General features: G+C 31.7%; 1 protein-coding gene across 1 annotated transcript; it reads right to left on the reverse strand.

Annotated features, from left to right (window-relative positions):
- Positions 1-307: 307 nt before the first annotated feature.
- On the reverse strand, positions 308-15,025 carry LOC145242276 (uncharacterized). The gene is made up of 2 exons (XM_080105292.1): positions 14,898-15,025; positions 308-1,236 (listed from the first exon to the last, which is right to left on the reverse strand). The coding sequence occupies exon 2, from the start codon at positions 1,176-1,178 to the stop codon at positions 810-812; it is 369 nt and encodes a 122-aa protein (XP_079961418.1). The 5' UTR covers positions 1,179-1,236; positions 14,898-15,025; the 3' UTR covers positions 308-809.
- Positions 15,026-18,041: the final 3,016 nt, after the last annotated feature.

Consider the following 18,041-nt stretch of genomic DNA (forward strand, 5'->3'; position numbering starts at 1 on the left):
GCATTTAATAGGACGGTTAGGATCTTTAAAAGAGTTCTTAACTGAAAGAACACAATTTTATTTTATTTTCTAATGGAGATTGTTGAGACGGACATGAAGCAACTTAATGTAAGGAGCAACTTAATGTAAGGAGCCAATGATATGATGTAGATTTCAATTTTTCCAATGACTTTCCTTGTTGTTTTGTTACATTTTCTGATCAAGAGTGGCGGATCTCTTGAAATATAAAAAATATTAAATATCAAATACAACAGTATTGTATTCATGCTACATAAAACCCTCATAACCTACTATCTTAAAGCCATACATGTAATAACATATTTTAATTTTATAATATGCCACATGTATGTATGATATATATATATATAATATATAAAATATATATTATATAATATATGTTATATCTATATGATATATATATATATTACAGGGTGGAATAATAAAGTTGTTGCCTTAAAGAAAACAATACTACAGATTTATTTTAAAACTTTTATTGAAAAAAAATCAATTCAGGTAACTTGATTATGTAGTAGAGCTGACACCTACTCATGTAGCCGCCTTCAGCCTCAATTACCACCTTGATATGGGTCCAGAACTGGGGGCATGCCTTTTCCACAAGCTCAGCAAATACTCAGCTGATGGCAGCAATCAGGTTGGCTTTGGTGTTGTGGGAGGTCAAGTTTGTAATGTTCCCAATGTATAATCAGACGAAATAGTCCAGTGTGTTCAGGTCGGGGAGGAGGGGGCAGTGAAAGAAGATTACAAAATCGTAGTACTCCTTCTGAAGCCAAGCCTGGGTCTCTTTGGACTTATGGGCCGGCACCAAGTCCTGCTGCCACACACCAAGGTTCTCCAGTGGCCACCTGATTATGCCAGAGGATCACCACACTCTTCAGCATATCCAGGTACACTTTGGTGTTGACTTTCAAGCCGACTTCAAAGATGTGAGGTGGTATGATGTGGCCCTCACTTGAAACCACACCAAAGACTATGACAGTAGCCGGAAACTTTGTTTTCATCACCCAAGGAACGTTTTTGTTATTCATGGCAATCCAGCGATGCATTTTCAGGGTGCTGGCAATGATCCTGTTTTCATAACTTGGATCAACAGAAAGCATGAGTTGTACAGCAGCAAATCTCCGATCTTGCTCGTTGAACATTGTGCCACTTTCAGACATAATAGGAGACTGCTCTCACCCTTGGCATTTGTACAGAATTGGCGAACGAGTAGATGATCTGAAATTAAAAAAAAAAACGGTTTTCATTAAACGAAAATGGAATCATGACATTTTTTTAGGGCGACAGTTTTATTGTTCCACCCTCTCTATATAATATATATATATATCATATATATATATATATATATCATATATATATATATATATATATATATATATATATGTGATATATATATATATATATATATACATATATATATATATATATATATTATGCATATATAATATACATAATATATATGATATGTGTGTGTGATATATATGAAATATATATACTAAGCTAAAAAATTCCTTCTTTAGTGGAAACATGCATAACTATCTTTTAGAGTGAAAGAGAAACTGATAAAATCAGCAATTATTTTGTATTATGTAAAATAAAAAAAAAAGTTTTAAAGCACATCTTTTTTCTGATGAACTTTGCTGAATTTTTGCACCTGCTTGTAGACCAAAGTCCATCTTTTATGAAACCTACAAATAAAACAATGCATTTATAATAATTAATTAAAAAGATGGTAACTACGGAAGGTATTTTCCAGAATTAACCCAAATATCAAATTATAGCTCACAAGAAAATGTTTTGATTAAATTATCTTAAATTCTTTTTTATAGATTCTAATTAGAAGTTATAATTTATTTCTCTGCTGCAATCGTATTTGTGATAGGCATATTTACTAATTACAATATGTTCTACTGATAGTGTGAGGACAAAGATAATATCAACACAAAGAAGTAATAGCTGAGTCATTATAGAACAAGGCTGATAGGCATTAGTCGCATGCTATCGTGTAATAACCGAAAAATGGGCTGAAATGACTTAATAAATAAAAAGTAAATGACTTAAAATGACTTTAATGAACTTAAGGATGAATTTAATCCTTAAAAAACAATTGGAATCCTTCAAAAACAACTTGAATGATCTGGAGAATGTCTTGAATGGCTTTGAGGCTGACTGGTTGTAAAGTGAGTGAACATTTTACATTAAATTAATACAGAAAAGGTATTCCCCACTTTATATCACAATAACTACAGCATGTAGTAAGAACAGATACTACACTTTGATCATTCTTAAGGTGAAAAGCTTAAAAAGCTAAGAACAGCATCTATTAACAACAGATCTTTGATCTTAACCAAAAAGACCAAGCACAAAAGGTTTACGGACAGACCGACAAACCAACTTATAGAGTCGCTTGCACGCGACTAATAAAGCCAAAAATGTGTGGTCATATTTAGCAAAACAAAACTCTTTTCCTTTGACAATTGTAAGAATCCTTATTATTCTCCTTGCTTCAAATGGAAAGATAGATTATTTTCAGTTAAATGCTGTTTCAATAGTCTGCCATCTGAGAACTCGGCATCAAATCAATTGTTCCTATGGTCATTGTATCATGAACCCATGTGTTTATAAAGTTCCAGTTAAAGCCGCCTTCACACAGCCTTATTCTTATCTATGTGATGTGCTTCTGCAAATAAGATTTTCTTTTTACTCTTGACATTGGAGGTATCAAAGGGATTGTCCAGAGACAGAGTTGAACAAACAAGTTTCAGGACTGACACCATATATTTCATATACACTTTTTCTCTGAATAAAACCAGATGAAACGCCCATAGACAGCCAAATGAAGTCTTCCAAATCACGATACCACTAAAGGTACTGAAGTAATACTTGCTAGTATTTATTAAGAAAGTAGAACCGAACAATAGAGCAAAGTGATAGTAATTCATTTTGGAGAGCACCAGGCCAGTAATGATTACATCCAGTCCCAGGCAATCAGAGATGAATATCATCTGCGATACTCTAACATCCCCCTGTTTAGTTGTTTTTATATATTTGTTGTCTGTGTGCATTTTTTGTATGTTTTATCTTTGATTTATCACGTTTGTGATGGTGTTATGATCTATGCGATGAGATCAGGCTTTGTATCACGAGGATGTTCTTATAGTTCTAACCAATTTAGTTTGGAGAGGGTCATATTTGTTTTTGTAGGTCTGGTCATGTTGAGTTTGATGATTCCGTCTTCACCATTATTTTGTGTTGGTCTATTCGTGTTCTGTATAGTGTCAGTTTCGGGGATATCAAAACAAACCTATTTTGTCACTAGAATCGGTATGATGTGAAAATGAGTGCAATTGTTGTGGAGTCTAATTCCATTGGGAAACTCTACTATGTAGCTTCTAGGCCCTTCTTTACACTTGACGACGGTTCCAAGGGGCCATGTGTTGTCAAGTTTACTTAATACCCATACAGACTGACTTGGATACAATGGTGGTAATTTTCTGGTTATAAATAATGGTGTTTTTCCTGCTTGCTGATCTCATGTAACTGTTTGCAGTGTTCTTCTTTTCCTGGTTCTCATCGGTTGGGTAAAGTATTGATCTCTCAAAATGTATTTCAGCTGGTGATAGTAGTTTTGCTGCCTTTTTGCATTGACTTAACCTGTAACAGACCCAGCTGGATGCCAGTTCTCCTCCTTTGCATTTTTTATTGTTAATTTGATATGCCTCACATGTCTGTCTATGAAGCCATTTCTCCTCGCATAATGAGGTGAGATTGTGATTTGTCTGATGCCCCAGGATTCGATGAAGCTTTGAAAAGCCTGTTCAGAGTATTGTGGATCATTGTCCGTCATGATTTGGATGGCCAAACATTTAGATACAATATTTGATTTTATCTGCCACATATTTGCTGGTTTTAGCATTTTATCAACGATTGCGTTCTTTCAGTATTTGTCAATGGTGAGCAGGAATGGCTGCCCATCAATCTCTGATAGGTTTGATGTGATGAACTTCCAAAGTTGAGATGTTGTGTTGGTATAGTTGTTCATGCCTATGTGAATCTTGGTGTTCCTGACAAAGTGTGCACGATTTACATATCCTTTTAATATCCTTGTTTATATTTACCAACTACACACTTTCTATGACAAGTCGGTGTGTTTTGTCTATGCATTGATCAGTTTGATAAACCTGGTATAGGATGTCAGCCTTAATGGAGTCAGGGATAAGTGCTTGTCTGTTCTTGAACAGATTTCCAGCAAGTTTGCTGCCAAAGGGCAAATATGACTGAATCTCAACAGGTAATATTATCTGGCCATTCCTGGTATATGATCTCCTTAACAAGATTCATAGTTAGGTTATCGCTGTTTTATTTTGTATCATGTTCTGTTTTTCCAATGAGAAGCTAATGGTTGAAATGATCTGATCCTCATGGACTTCAGTCTTTATACTATCCACTCTATTATCTAGCTTAATTGGTTTATCATTTTCGGAGTTAGGCAATTGACTTAGGGTGTCATCTACTTTTTTCAACCCGTATAAAAGCTTTAAAATATGTTAAAAATCACAAAACTTATCTAGATAAGTAGAAGAGCAAACTATCTTGATTTTCATAACATTTATTTGTTATATATGTTTTTTTGAAACATTTTGCGTCTTGTTGTCTATATTACAAGATGCTCAAATATTAAAAATAGAAGAAATTTGGTAATTTAGTAGATAATCCAATAAACAAAAAGAAGGGGAGGATAAAAACTGCAAATATATAACAAATAAATGCTATAAAAGGCAAAGTAAGTTACTTTTCTCCCTATCTGGATAAGTTTTGCGTGGTTTAATATATTTTAAAGCATTTATTAAATTCGAAACACAAGTACTGCTGAAATGATAAGTTAAAACGATGACAAGATGGCCAATGTACGGTGTTCAACTGGAAAGTTTCGATAATTGCTTAAATAATGTAAAAAAAAAAATACTATTAAAATTTTTATGCCACAGTAGCACTTATTGAGTGGATCTAACTCAGTATTTTGTTTATTTTCGTGTTTTGAGCCATTAATGACAATCGGATGATTGCATATTGTTGTCGGCCATATTGTTGTCGGTGTATTAACTAACTCGGAACTACCTATTTCTAACAGAATAAAAGCTTTAAAATATGTTAAAACACACAAAACTTATCTCAGTAGGTAGAAGAGTAACTTATCTTGTCTTTGGTAACAATTATTTGCTAGATATTTATTTTTTGACCTTTGTTTTCGTTTATTGGCTTCTTTGCTAACTCCCCAGAAATTATCTGGAATCATTGATGATTTAACACCCCCATTTAAAATTAGGTGATTAAAGTTCATTTTGCTGTATGCTACACAAAACTCTGATTTTTTTTTCTTTTTCTTAAAAATATCATATCCCTAGATAAAAAAAAATGTTTGTATGAACAACATTTTTTAGTCATATTTATTGGGTGGCTTACTAACAGTATTTTGTTTTATTTTTTTAGTCATTATCGCCACTTAAATGATGTAAGAGTCAAATTGTGATCACCGTCACTCCTCCTCTGTGCCCTCCCCCAAATTAAATTATAAATGACCCCTACCTCTTAAAAAAATATACTTCACTAGCGCAAACGGGACTCTCCAATGGCAAATGATCCCCCCTCCCAAAAGAAATTAACGAGGCCGTCAAGATGGAAAAAAATGGACAAGACGGCAGCCATATTGGTTGAAAATTTAAAAGTCGTAAAGACAGTTAATATTTGAGATGAACTACAAAGCATTCAAAACTACTTTAAAACACAAAAAAAATGATGCAGGTAGGTTGCAAAGTATCTTTTATTGACTCTGATAACATTTATTTGTGTATATTTGATTTTTTACCATTTTTCGAATCGTCGTGCATTGTAAAGATTTTATAGGTACGAGCAAAATTATCTGAAAGAAAAGCTGAACCCCTATGCTTCTTAAAAAAAGTTTATCATAATTAATTCTTAGTCCATGTCTAAATTTTGGTTGTGTTTAAAAGATAAACAGACCAAAGTTAATCTCTAAAAGAAAAAAAATGTATATTTACGTGTTAAAAAAAATGAAAAATGTTGAAAAACACACATTTTGTTCGCATGTAGTGAAGTGACTTATCACATCGTGGAGGAATCTCAAAAAGAAAAAAAATGTGGTTCATTTTTTGTGTTACCTAGTTTTTAATGCTTTTTAATTGATCTAAAAATGTTTTCATGAGTTTACAAAAACATATTTTTATGTTTTCCATTCTTTTTAGGGGTATTCAATTAAAGAACTTGTGTAGTTTAACAGGTGATGTTTTTCGTTCTTTTTTGGGGGAGTGGGTATTTAATTATAGAACTTGTGTAGTTTTACATGTGTTTCTGCACTTTAATTAACCGTTTTCCGTAAGTAACGCACCAACATTTCCCAAGTCACCCCTCCACTGCCCCCTCCTCAATGTAAACAGAATTTTTGTGAAATATTAAAGAGTATTCTACTTGGTACGTGTCGGCGTATTACTTACGGAAAAACAGTTTATTAAACTACACAAGTTCTATAATTGAATACCCCCTCAAACAGAAAAAAAAGAATGAAAAACAAAAATATGTTTTTGCAAACCACTCATGAAAACTAAATTTTTTACATCAATTAAAAAACATTAAAGACTACATAACACACTGATATATCCTGCGGTGGGTGGGCGTAATAAAAGGATATTCAAGAAAGGTATTTCACCAGGGAAATAAATAGATAAAGAGGTTCTGAAGTAATAAAGAAATAGAAAAGTTTATTGAGAATATTTACAGAGACAGCATGTTACGTTTTTAAGTGTTCCCGCCCAGGGAAGGCTCTCACAACCGGTGACCGGTGATAACGTTCTTTCGATAAAAAGTTCCGGCGGTGAATTGCTCATCTTGGAATAACACACACACACACACACACACACACACACACACACACACACACACACAAATAATAAATAAACCACACTTTAAAAAAAAAAATTTCTTGTTATTTCAAATGTCTGCTAAAGATTCTTTCGCTATGTTATAAGTCACTTCGCTATGCGTGATATGATACGTCACTTCATTATAAGAAAACACTACTGAAGGCGGTGAAGTGTGCAAAATAGTCACAGGGTCCAGGGGTTCATACCATGCAAACGGTAAATTTGCGACGGGTTTGATTATCAGATTCATTGTCAGCGATCTATAATACCTCTAAAAAAAAAACAAATTAGATGGTCGGTGTTCTGTTGTAGCGTCAGGTAATATTTACTGAACAATTATTGTTATATATTTGGGTGCTTATTCAGAGTGGCACTTATAACGATAAACAAAAATAGAAGAAAAACTTTGGGCAGTCTTGCAGTAAAGTCCTGGCAAAGTTCGACAACTCTAGAAGGGTCACATCAGTATTTTACACCATCAAATCATGAATATTACGAATTATTAGTTTTGAAATAAAAATAAAAATTATTAAAGTTTTAAAATAAAAAAATATGTAATTAATATAAAAATATTTTAATATTGGAAGTAAGCACTTGATTAAATAAAGTAAATGAACAAAATATACATTTTTTATATATTTATAACTATTTATTTAACAGAAACATGAAGCAATTTTTAGAAAGTGTATTATTAGCAGTGTCAGAAATCGCCATTAAAACTTCATGGTAAACACTGGAATATTTAGACTTACTGTTTTTCGAAACTTATAACTACTTGAAAAATGTAATTCAAACATTAATTTTTTTTAATTAAAGGAGCAAAGACCAAATTTTTAAAAACTAACAGGTTTAATAATAAATTATGCAATATTTTTTTTTTAAATCGGTTTTCTTTAAAAAAGATGTAAAGAACAATCAACAAAATTTTACTTACTTCGATTATAAAATATATATAAATTCCAAAAAATCATTTATCTATAAAAAATACTATTCAATGGGTACTTCTATTGTTCATTGTTAAGAATTTATCCATATTTATACTTATATTCCATGTCCTTTTTAAAAAAAATACTTTTTTAAGAAGGATTACAAAAAACACGAACTCCAATGTTTTTCACTGTTTAAATAAAGGGAGACAAATTTCTGATTTTCTTCACGTTTATCTTCCGGTAGCTTCAAAGGACCACAATTAATGTCTCTTTCTATTGCGTGCTGTAAACCAAAATTAGTATCTTTGGGCCTCCTTGGGTGAAAAATGAACACATTCACTCATTTTTTTTTTATTCTCTTAATGAAATACATGAGTTTTTGATTAATATATTTTATTTCTTCTTTATCAAGTGAATTTATTTTTTTTAAATATCTAAAAAAAAGAAAACATTGAATGAAATAGAAAAAATTGTCGCAAGCATCCGATATTTGCTTGACAATCTAAACATAACATAAGCTTCCACTTAAAAAAAAATCCATGTGGTTTTAAAAACAAAAAAAAAGGTTTTACACTCTGGACTTTGCAGGTACATTTCCAAAAAACGCTTTTTTTTTTGTTTTAAATTAGAATATTTTATTTATTGATCTTTTATCTTCAATTTGTGATATATAAAACTTTGGTGAGTAAACTAATTCGCGCCGGCACTTTGTAAACACTGTTTGTTTTTTTAAAATAAAAAATGATTTTTTAAACAACTTTAATAGTTTATTTTGGAAGTATATTCCATAAAGAAAATAAACAACCCAATTTTAAAAGAGAAATTACGAGTTTTTTTATATTTTATTTGCAGTTTCGTGTTAGAGGTGTCAAAAATTCCCCCAAAATTCTGATATGCCTACCGATTCAGTCGCCGCTTATTTTCTTGAATAATAATAATAATAATAATAATAATAATAATAATAATAATAATAATAATAATAATAATAATAATTTAAAAAACAAACAAAACTACTTGATCAAATTACATGATTTGCGGAATTTTTCATCTTCGTCCCGTAACTGGTACGTTCCGTATTTTTGTTAATTTTTAATGCCGTCACAAGTGCCAATCTGAATAAGCCCCTATATTTGTTTTGGGGCCACTTTTTCATAGTTTTGTCGATTATAAAGCAAATCCATCAATTTACATATAAATCTCGACGACAATAAAATATCTAAACATTACAAAGTTTAGTGTGGAAAACTTGATAAAATGTCATGATTACACCAGACATTTTTTTTTTAATTTTACAAAGTGGAAGAGTTCTCTGAACTTTATGGACCAGTTACACCACAAAAGTTTTTTTTGAAACAAGTAAGTATTCCTCAATTAAATGAAGTTGCGAGATTTTCTCTTAAGCTTGTTGCTGTATCTTAATTGTAAAATAGTTTAATAATTTTTTCAGAATGACCAATAATAAAAAAAAAAGATTTCAAAATATGGCGCTTGTTAAGATAGAATCGACAGATCGAGTTTTTTTCCTAATAATTCTTTTTTAGCAAAAACAATATTAAGTATATAATTGCCATGCTGAAAATAGTAACATATCCAAAAATTAAGGGTCCTGGATATGACCTAAAACTATATCCGATGATGAGGCCCCACCTTGCAGGCCTTGGGGAGTGTGGAGCCACCCTTTAATTGCCATTGCTCCCAGGTCCACTCTGACCCGGAGTGGTAGTACCTGTTAGGTTCCCAACTATGGGTTAAATAGAATCCAACTCAAAAAACAAATATACTCTATTAAAAATCGTTCCTCAAAATAACTAGATTCGGCATTAAATAATCTGAAAAAGGTTGATATGCCGTAAAACAAAACCAACCAAAAATTAAGAAAAAATCGAGTAGAACATTATTTATATTTACAAGTAATTTTTACGGAAAATTAAGGTATTTTTTACGACCTGTCCCAACGTAGTGTAAACACCCCCAACCAGTCAACAACCACCCATGTTAAGAATTGCTTTCGGAATAAATACCCTCCCCATGCTAAGAACGGCTTTCGAGGTTGGGGAAGATTAATTCCGAAAGCCGTTCTTAACATTGGGAGGTGGGGGTGTTTATAATATGCTGGGGAACGTCGTAAAAATTTACCAAAATTAGATAAAACTGCATTTTTCTTAGACGTTATAAAGTAGACAGTGAGAGTTTACACGCAGGGGAGATAATTCTGAAATTAATATTTTAGATCACTTATTCATGGCTGCAATATTTGTTGTCTGTAGTGATTGACTTCTTTTTTGCTAAAACACAATAGCAGTTGTTCTATTCAATGAATTTTCGCAATTTTTTAATATATTACTGTTATCGACATGACAGTTAATAGATATGGCCAATAATAGCGGAAATAAATATAGGAGAACATAGTTTTGAAAGTTGGTTTATCATAATTTTTTTGTAGATTTCCAACTGCATTTTGATCATATTTGAAAGATTAAAGACTAAAGCTAATTTCCCAAAGAAAAAAAAAATATTTGTACTCGTGAAAATAAAGTTATATTGAAAAAATATTTTCACTTCAACATTTGGAAGCTGACAAATTCAGCTAAATTTTGAAGTTAAATATATTCGTTGTAAAAAAATCCTTTGAAAGATAAATGTTAGTTTTCTGGGTCTATTTCAAAGATAATTAGTAAAGCCCTAAGATACTGAATTAAATAATAATTAAAAAAAACACCTTCTTTTTACAAAAAAAAATTAGCTTAATTAGCCCCCTAAAGTGAGAGATTCTACCTTCGCTTAAGGGAACACAGGTAAAGTCATCTACGTGTGGATTCTACAGAAGCCCAAAATGTCAGTAAAAAAGCTATCTGAAAAAGATGTCAGGTCAGGTTAGGTAAGAAGTGCTGGTTTTCTCTTTTTTTACCAGTCGTGCATCCGTACATTCATATGGTGAATGTTTGTATAATTTTTACTATTTATAGTTTAATTATTTTTCTGTGTTCCTGTTTTTATCATTAATAATTAGTAATTTTTTTTTCAAAATTATACAAGAATTATGTTATGGCGAAAGTTTGCCATTCGTTCAAGCAAGGAAAATATTAGAATCTGACATATAAAAATTATGTGAAACATGTAATCTAAAAAGAATAGAAATATTTTTTGCAATTATCATTTTCTGTGTCAAAATATCAAATTAACAATGCTTAATTCAATGATATGAGGGGCGTGCAATAAGTAATGCCCCTAACCAACTTCCCATAGCAGTAGAGCAATGAAACTTGGCATAGTTATTAATCTTTCTCTACATAGGAACCACCCAAAGTTACGCATTTCTCCCATCGTTTGATGCAGCTCTGGAGACTGTTTTTATAGAACAACCCAGGTTGGTCCTCCAACCACGACATGACTTCAGAAATCAAGGCTGCATCATCTGGGAAACACTTTCCTTTCAAAAACAACTTCATGGCTGGAAAGAGCTGAACGTCAGAGGGTGCAAGGTCAGGAGAGTAGGGAGGATGAAGGAGGATTTCATAACCACATGCCTGTGCTTCTGATCTGGCGACATGCGAGTTGTGGACCGGAGCGTTGTCCTGCAGGAAGAGGGTACCTTTGCTGATCTCGCCCCGCCTCTTGATTTTGATTGCTTCTCTTAATTTCCTCAGAAGTGAAGCATAATAGGCTCCTGTAATTGTGGTACCCTTTGCCAGGAAATCTGTCATCACTACTCCGTCCTGGTCCCAGAAGACTGTGAGCATGACCTTGCCAACTGCACCCTTGCCTTCTTTGGAGGTGATGAGTCCAAGTGCTTCCACTGCATTGACTGGACTTTGGTCTCTGGATCATAGTGATGGATCCAGGTTTCATCCTGTGTAATGAGTCTTTTGAAAAACTTTGACTCATCGTTTTGGCACATCTCCAAATTCATCCTCGAGCACTCGGCACGTTCTCGCTCCTGGAATGGTGTGAGCAACCTGGGAATCCATCTGGTAGACACCTTATGCATATGCAAATGGTCATAAATGATAGTTTCCACGAACCCTGTACTAATCTTGACACCTTGGGCTATTTGGTGAATAGTAATGCGCCAATCTTCCAAAAATGGCAGCCTCAGCTTGACGAACAGATGCCTCATCAATGGCAGAAGAGGGGCGATCAGGTTAGGGAGCTGTTCCCACAGACTTCCGGCCATGTTTGAATTCACGATGCCAGCATTTTACAAGGTCATATGATGGGGCATTATCACCATAAGTTTCTTTCATGTCATCAAAAGTCTCCTGTAGTGTTCGTCCTTTCAAATACAAAAACCAGATCACTGCTCGACATTCAATAGGCTCCATTTCACATCTGACTCAATTCAAACACCTGTAAAACAGAAACCACAATTAGTTCAGAGCTGTAATTTGCCACATAACCCGTAGAGATATAAATCATTGCACATGCAAAATCTCAGCTAGATCAGACAACTAGAAGTGGGTCAGGGGAATTACTTATTGCACGCTCCTTGTAATATCAGTAGTTCGAAAAATCAGTTTTTCTTTTAGTTATACCGAATTCATTAATGCAAACTATAGGGGCTTTTTTTCATAATGTTTCAGAAAATGGAACTGGCCAATAATGTTAAAATAACCACTGACGTTTGTTGTGTGAAAATACAGTGGCTCACAGACATGATGATTTTTTTTTGTTTGGAATGCAAGAGCTTTAGTGGCTAAGCTGATATAGGACTAAAACCCTGCATTCTAAAATGAGTATCTCAGTTCAGTATTTGTCATGTTTAGTTTGTGCAAAATATTATAAAAAAAAAATCGACATGCAATAACATGTTGATTCAATTTCCTTACTGCATCATACAATTATTGTGAAAAATGACTATTAAATATCACTCTTATAATCCGTATCAGTGCATGTCTGCTTTAGTTTTAATTAATGAATGAATATTGAAATGAAATCCTTTTTCATTCACAGATAAAAATACTAATGAGGATACCTGAAATTACACACTGGGAACCAGTATTCCAAGTGCAAGAGAGATTCAGATAATTGGCCTCATGACGAACGCCTTCAAAAAGATGAGTGGTCTAAGCAACAATAATAAATGCAGGTTCTGTAGCACTGAGGTTGAGAGTGTGGGCAACCTGATTTCTAGTTGCAAAGTCCTACTTGGAGACGGTTATTATACAGATCGCCATAACGGAGTTTGCAAATACCTTCACTGGAAGATATGTAAGAAACTCAACATTCAGTGTAGTAAAAAATCCTGGGAACATATACCCAAACGAACAGTTGGAAATGACAACTACACCATTCACTATGACTACATAATCCCAACTGATACATATCTTGAAAACGCCGCTGTTAAACCAGATATAGTGATTTGGGACAGAGCAAACAAAAAAGCGACCATAATAGAGGTCAGTGTACCCAATGATACAGGGCTTAACAGAGCTGAGAGGGAAAAGATAACAAAGTATCAAGGACTTATGTATGATATGAAACGAAATTGGAAATTAAAAGACGTTTCAATTATACCAGTCATTATAGGAGCAACTGGGCTTATGAAAAAGAACTTTAAAAAGTACATAGCAAGCATACCCGGTGAACCAAGTGCAAGTGAAATACAAACGATTGCACTGAAAGGGGCGGCTAAAATCATGAAAAGATCTCTTTGTTGGACTCACTAAAATAGGGGTAAATGTCAGACATCTGGTTGGATGTCCCATCCCCTAGAAGAAAAAGTTTAAGAAAAATGAAAAAGAAAACCTTATTCTTGTAATCTGTGTAACTGATCATTTACTAGAAAAAATAATTTAAAGGCATAAAAAGTCACACTAGAAAGGACAGTTGGAAATAAGTCATACACCATCCACTATGACCATGCAATCCCTACAGCTAGAATCCCAATCCTTCACTGTTGATGACCCTAGATGCTGGAAAGCCTTTCACCAATAGTTTTTTGACACAACCTGCTAGACTTTAGAATTTTCTCTGTTTCTTGCTTTCTGGCTGTACTAATATGCAGAATGCAATCCCTACAGCTACCTAGAAAACAATCATAAAACCTATTGTTATGGAGCAACAAAGAGAAGGAGACACAACTTTAGTAAAAGTGTCCCCATATAATGCTGGGTTAAACAGAACTGAGAGGGAAAAGATAAGGAAATACCAAGTATGACATGAAAAGAAACTGAAATCTTAGGAAGATCTCTATCATTCCAGTTATGAGCAATTGGGCTTATGAAATGGGATTTCAAAGACTAACCGGCAAATCTACCCGGTGAACTAAATGCAAGAGACATTCAAACAATTGGATTTAAAGGGATGGTCAGAATCTTAAAAAGATCTCTCAGTTGGAACTTCTGAGTTAGCGGGTGAATGTTTAGCATCCAGTAGGATGCCCCAATCTCTAGCTAGAACAATAACAACAATAAGAAAAAAAAAAAAACAATGCTAAGAAAATTTTAAAAAAAGGAGTCGCTATGAGATAGTGAGTGCATGTCTGGCATCTGGTAGGATGCCCCATCGTCATCCAAAATAGGAAAATTGACAAAAAGAGCCACCTAATGTCTGAGTGCTTAATCCTATTGATGGATGACCTTTACACTGTCCGTCACAAGAAAAATAATGTAAATTGAAAGATCTGTAAAGAGATGCAACATGTTAGAGTGTCGAACAGATGGGAACATGAACCATCACTGACAACATCAAACAGGCGACAATGTTCAATGATAAAGGCATAAAAGCAGGCAATACACAAAAGGAAAGGCTATAAAACCAGGTAATATAATATGGAACAAGCCTGAAAGAACTGCATTCTTTATTGATGCCAACGTTCCAAATGATTATGGCCAAAATAGAACGGGAAAAGATAGTAAAATATTAGAACCTCAAAAATAATTAAAGACGATATGGTCTTAGAAATAAACTTCATACTAGTTGTGATAGGTGTTATGTTGTTCGAACATGTGGTTGTAAATGTGTCTTAATATTAAAGTTACAAGCTAGATGAAGATAAAACGAAGCGTCTTACCATAAGAAGAGGTGCTTAGTTGATAGAGGCACATAAGTAGAAACCAGGATGACTGGAGAAAGAGATGACACGAAGAGATAGAAATCTGAGAAAGCAAGCATGTTTATTTCGTCAGGACGCCATTACAGGAAATGCCCCTTCCTGTCCGCAGTAAACGGAATTCCTTCAAACAATCATGCAGTAAATGCCCTTGTTATATATATATATATATATATATATATATATATATATATATATATATATATATATATATATATACATATATATATATATAACATATATATATATATAACATATATATATATATAACATATATATATATAACATATATATATATATAACATATATATATATATATAACATATATATATATAACATATATATATATATAACATATATATATATATATAACATATATATATATAACATATATATATATATAACATATATATATATATAACATATATATATATATAACATATATATATATATAACATATATATATATATAACATATATATATATATATAACATATATATATATATATAACATATATATATATAACATATATATATATATATAACATATATATATATATATAACATATATATATATATAACATATATATATATATAACATATATATATATATAACATATATATATATATAACATATATATATATATATATATAACATATATATATATATATATATATATAACATATATATATATATATATATATATATATATATATATATATATATATATATATATATATATAACAATAGGAGAAACTAATCTGATGAAACAAATCTTAAATACTTAGAAACAATGTTTGGAAGACAAAGCTGTAACTGAATACAGGTAGCAGCTATAAAAGAAATGAAAACAATGTTGAAAAGAAAACAATGTTCTTTTGTTAAAGAGAGAAAAAGTTTTATTCTTTTGTTGAAAATAAAAGAACTCTATTTTTTATTAGGACCAAGTAAAGAATAGATACCCTGTAGCAGATGACTCCGCCTGGCGGTGCCCGGCGCACATTTCAACTAACACCGGTGATTCGACCTTGACATTGGCACAAGCACATGGCGTCGGTTGTTTGTAAACACGTCAAATAGAAAACATGCTCGAATATTCGCCAGCAATTTTTTAAAAAAATATATTTACAAAACTTTTGAAGATTTAAAAGAAAAAGTATATATTTACAAAACATTTTTTTAAGTAAGTAACAAAACGAACGTATGTAAATAAAAGATATTTAAATAAATGGGTGTCTTTCTGTTTCGGATTTTTGCGACTAAGATTGATTTTTATGTACCTTGTTTTTTTTTTGGGGGGGGGGGGGGTCTGTGTGCGTTTTTAAGACAATTCAATGTTTATTCTTTAAAACATTAACTTCAGCGACAATTAATATATTTTGAAAATAATATTTTTAAATATTAAATTTTGACGAATATTCGCGAGCAAGATTTTTTTTTTAAATAAAAGATATTTCAATAAATGCGTGTCTTTCTGAGTGCGTTTTTAATATATTTACAGGACTTTTTAATAACTGTTTTATTCTTTTTACCAAACAAAAGTAGAACTTTTATAATGACATATATTATGGACTGTTTTTCAAACATCGAAATTTTAAAATTAAAGTTAGTTTTATTTAAAAACAAATAAATAAATAAAAAAAAGACCAGGTGTTTTTTCTTTCAATTAAATTATAAACTTTATTTGAACTTTCAACAAACTTTTACAGACATAAAAAATAGACATTATAGATATTTTTTAATAATTTTTTAAAAATATATTTAACGAAGATTTTTTTTTTATCATTTCATTGTTGAATAAAATTTCAAAGTAATAAATGGCGAAAAAAAAGATCTCGAAAAGAAAAAACACGTCGTCTTTTTTTTATTTTAAAATAAAACTTTAATTTTAAAATTTCGATGTTTGAAAAATAGTCCATAATATATATTTCATTATAAAAGTTCTATTTTTGTTTGATAAAAAGAATAAAACAGTAAAAAAAAATTTAAAAAAAAAACAAATTAAAAAAAACTCCATTAATAAAGACTGTTTGAATAAAACTTATAAAAATGGTTCATTCTATACGGTTTGGGCCATTTTTTTTGTACGTTTTTAATACAATTCAATATTTATTTAAAGTGCGATGTATGTCGGTGGTCAGTGAAGGAGAAATCCTTCTAGGCCGAGGCAATTTTTATGCATAATAAAATCACAAGTATAAACAATCGAAATTTAAAAAATATATTATTTTATTCATATATCTTTTTATAACTTTTATTTTTATAAAGATGAAATGTAGTATCACAAGAATAGACATCTTTTTATAATTTTTATTTTTATTAAAAACAAAACGCACTCAGAAAGACACGCATTTATTTAAATATCTTTTATTTTTAAAAAATCTTGCTCGCGAATATTCGTCAAAATTTAAAAATATTGTTTTCAAAATATATTAATTGTCGCTGAAGTTAATGTTTTAAAGAATAATTAAATAAATATTGAATTGTCTTAAAATCGCACGCAGACCCCCCCCCCCCCAAAAAAAAACAAGGTACATAAAAATCAATCTTGGTCGCAAAAATCCGAAACAGAAAGAGACACCCATTTATTCAAATATCTTTTATTTAAATACGTTCGTTTTGTTACTTACTTTAAAAAATGTTTTGTAAATATATACTTTTTCTTTTAAATCTTCAAAAGTTTTGTAAATATATTTAAAAAAGAATTGCTGGCGAATATTCGAGCATGTTTGCTATTTGACGTGTTCACAAACAACCGACGCCATGTGCTTGTGCCAATGTCAAGGTCGAATCACCGGTATTAGTTGAAATGTGCGCCGGGCACCGCCAGGCGGCGTCGTCTGCTACAGGGTATCTATTCTTTACTTAGTCCTTTTGGTAATCGTGAAGAAAGAGAGAGCCTGTTTCCTCCGTTCGACTATAGGTGGCGTTACTGTCTGTCCACCCAGTTACGGAAGTACAAAATGTATATAATGCCACCCTTGAAATAAAAATAAATGTTTTTGTTATATTTTAATTTTAAACATGTTTCTTTTTTTTTTTTTTGTGCAAACATATTTAAGTTTTATTTTTTTGCAAACATATTTAAGTTTTATTTTTCCAAAC

Source organism: Euprymna scolopes, chromosome 21, assembly GCF_053919585.1.
Source record: "Euprymna scolopes isolate OS-2025 chromosome 21, ASM5391958v1, whole genome shotgun sequence".
NCBI classification, from domain to species: domain Eukaryota; kingdom Metazoa; phylum Mollusca; class Cephalopoda; order Sepiida; family Sepiolidae; genus Euprymna; species Euprymna scolopes.

Excerpts from the sequence above, each read along its gene's own strand:
- LOC145242276 (XM_080105292.1), bottom strand. The coding sequence starts at position 1,178 with ATGTCTGAAAGTGGCACAATGTTCAACGAGCAAGATCGGAGATTTGCT.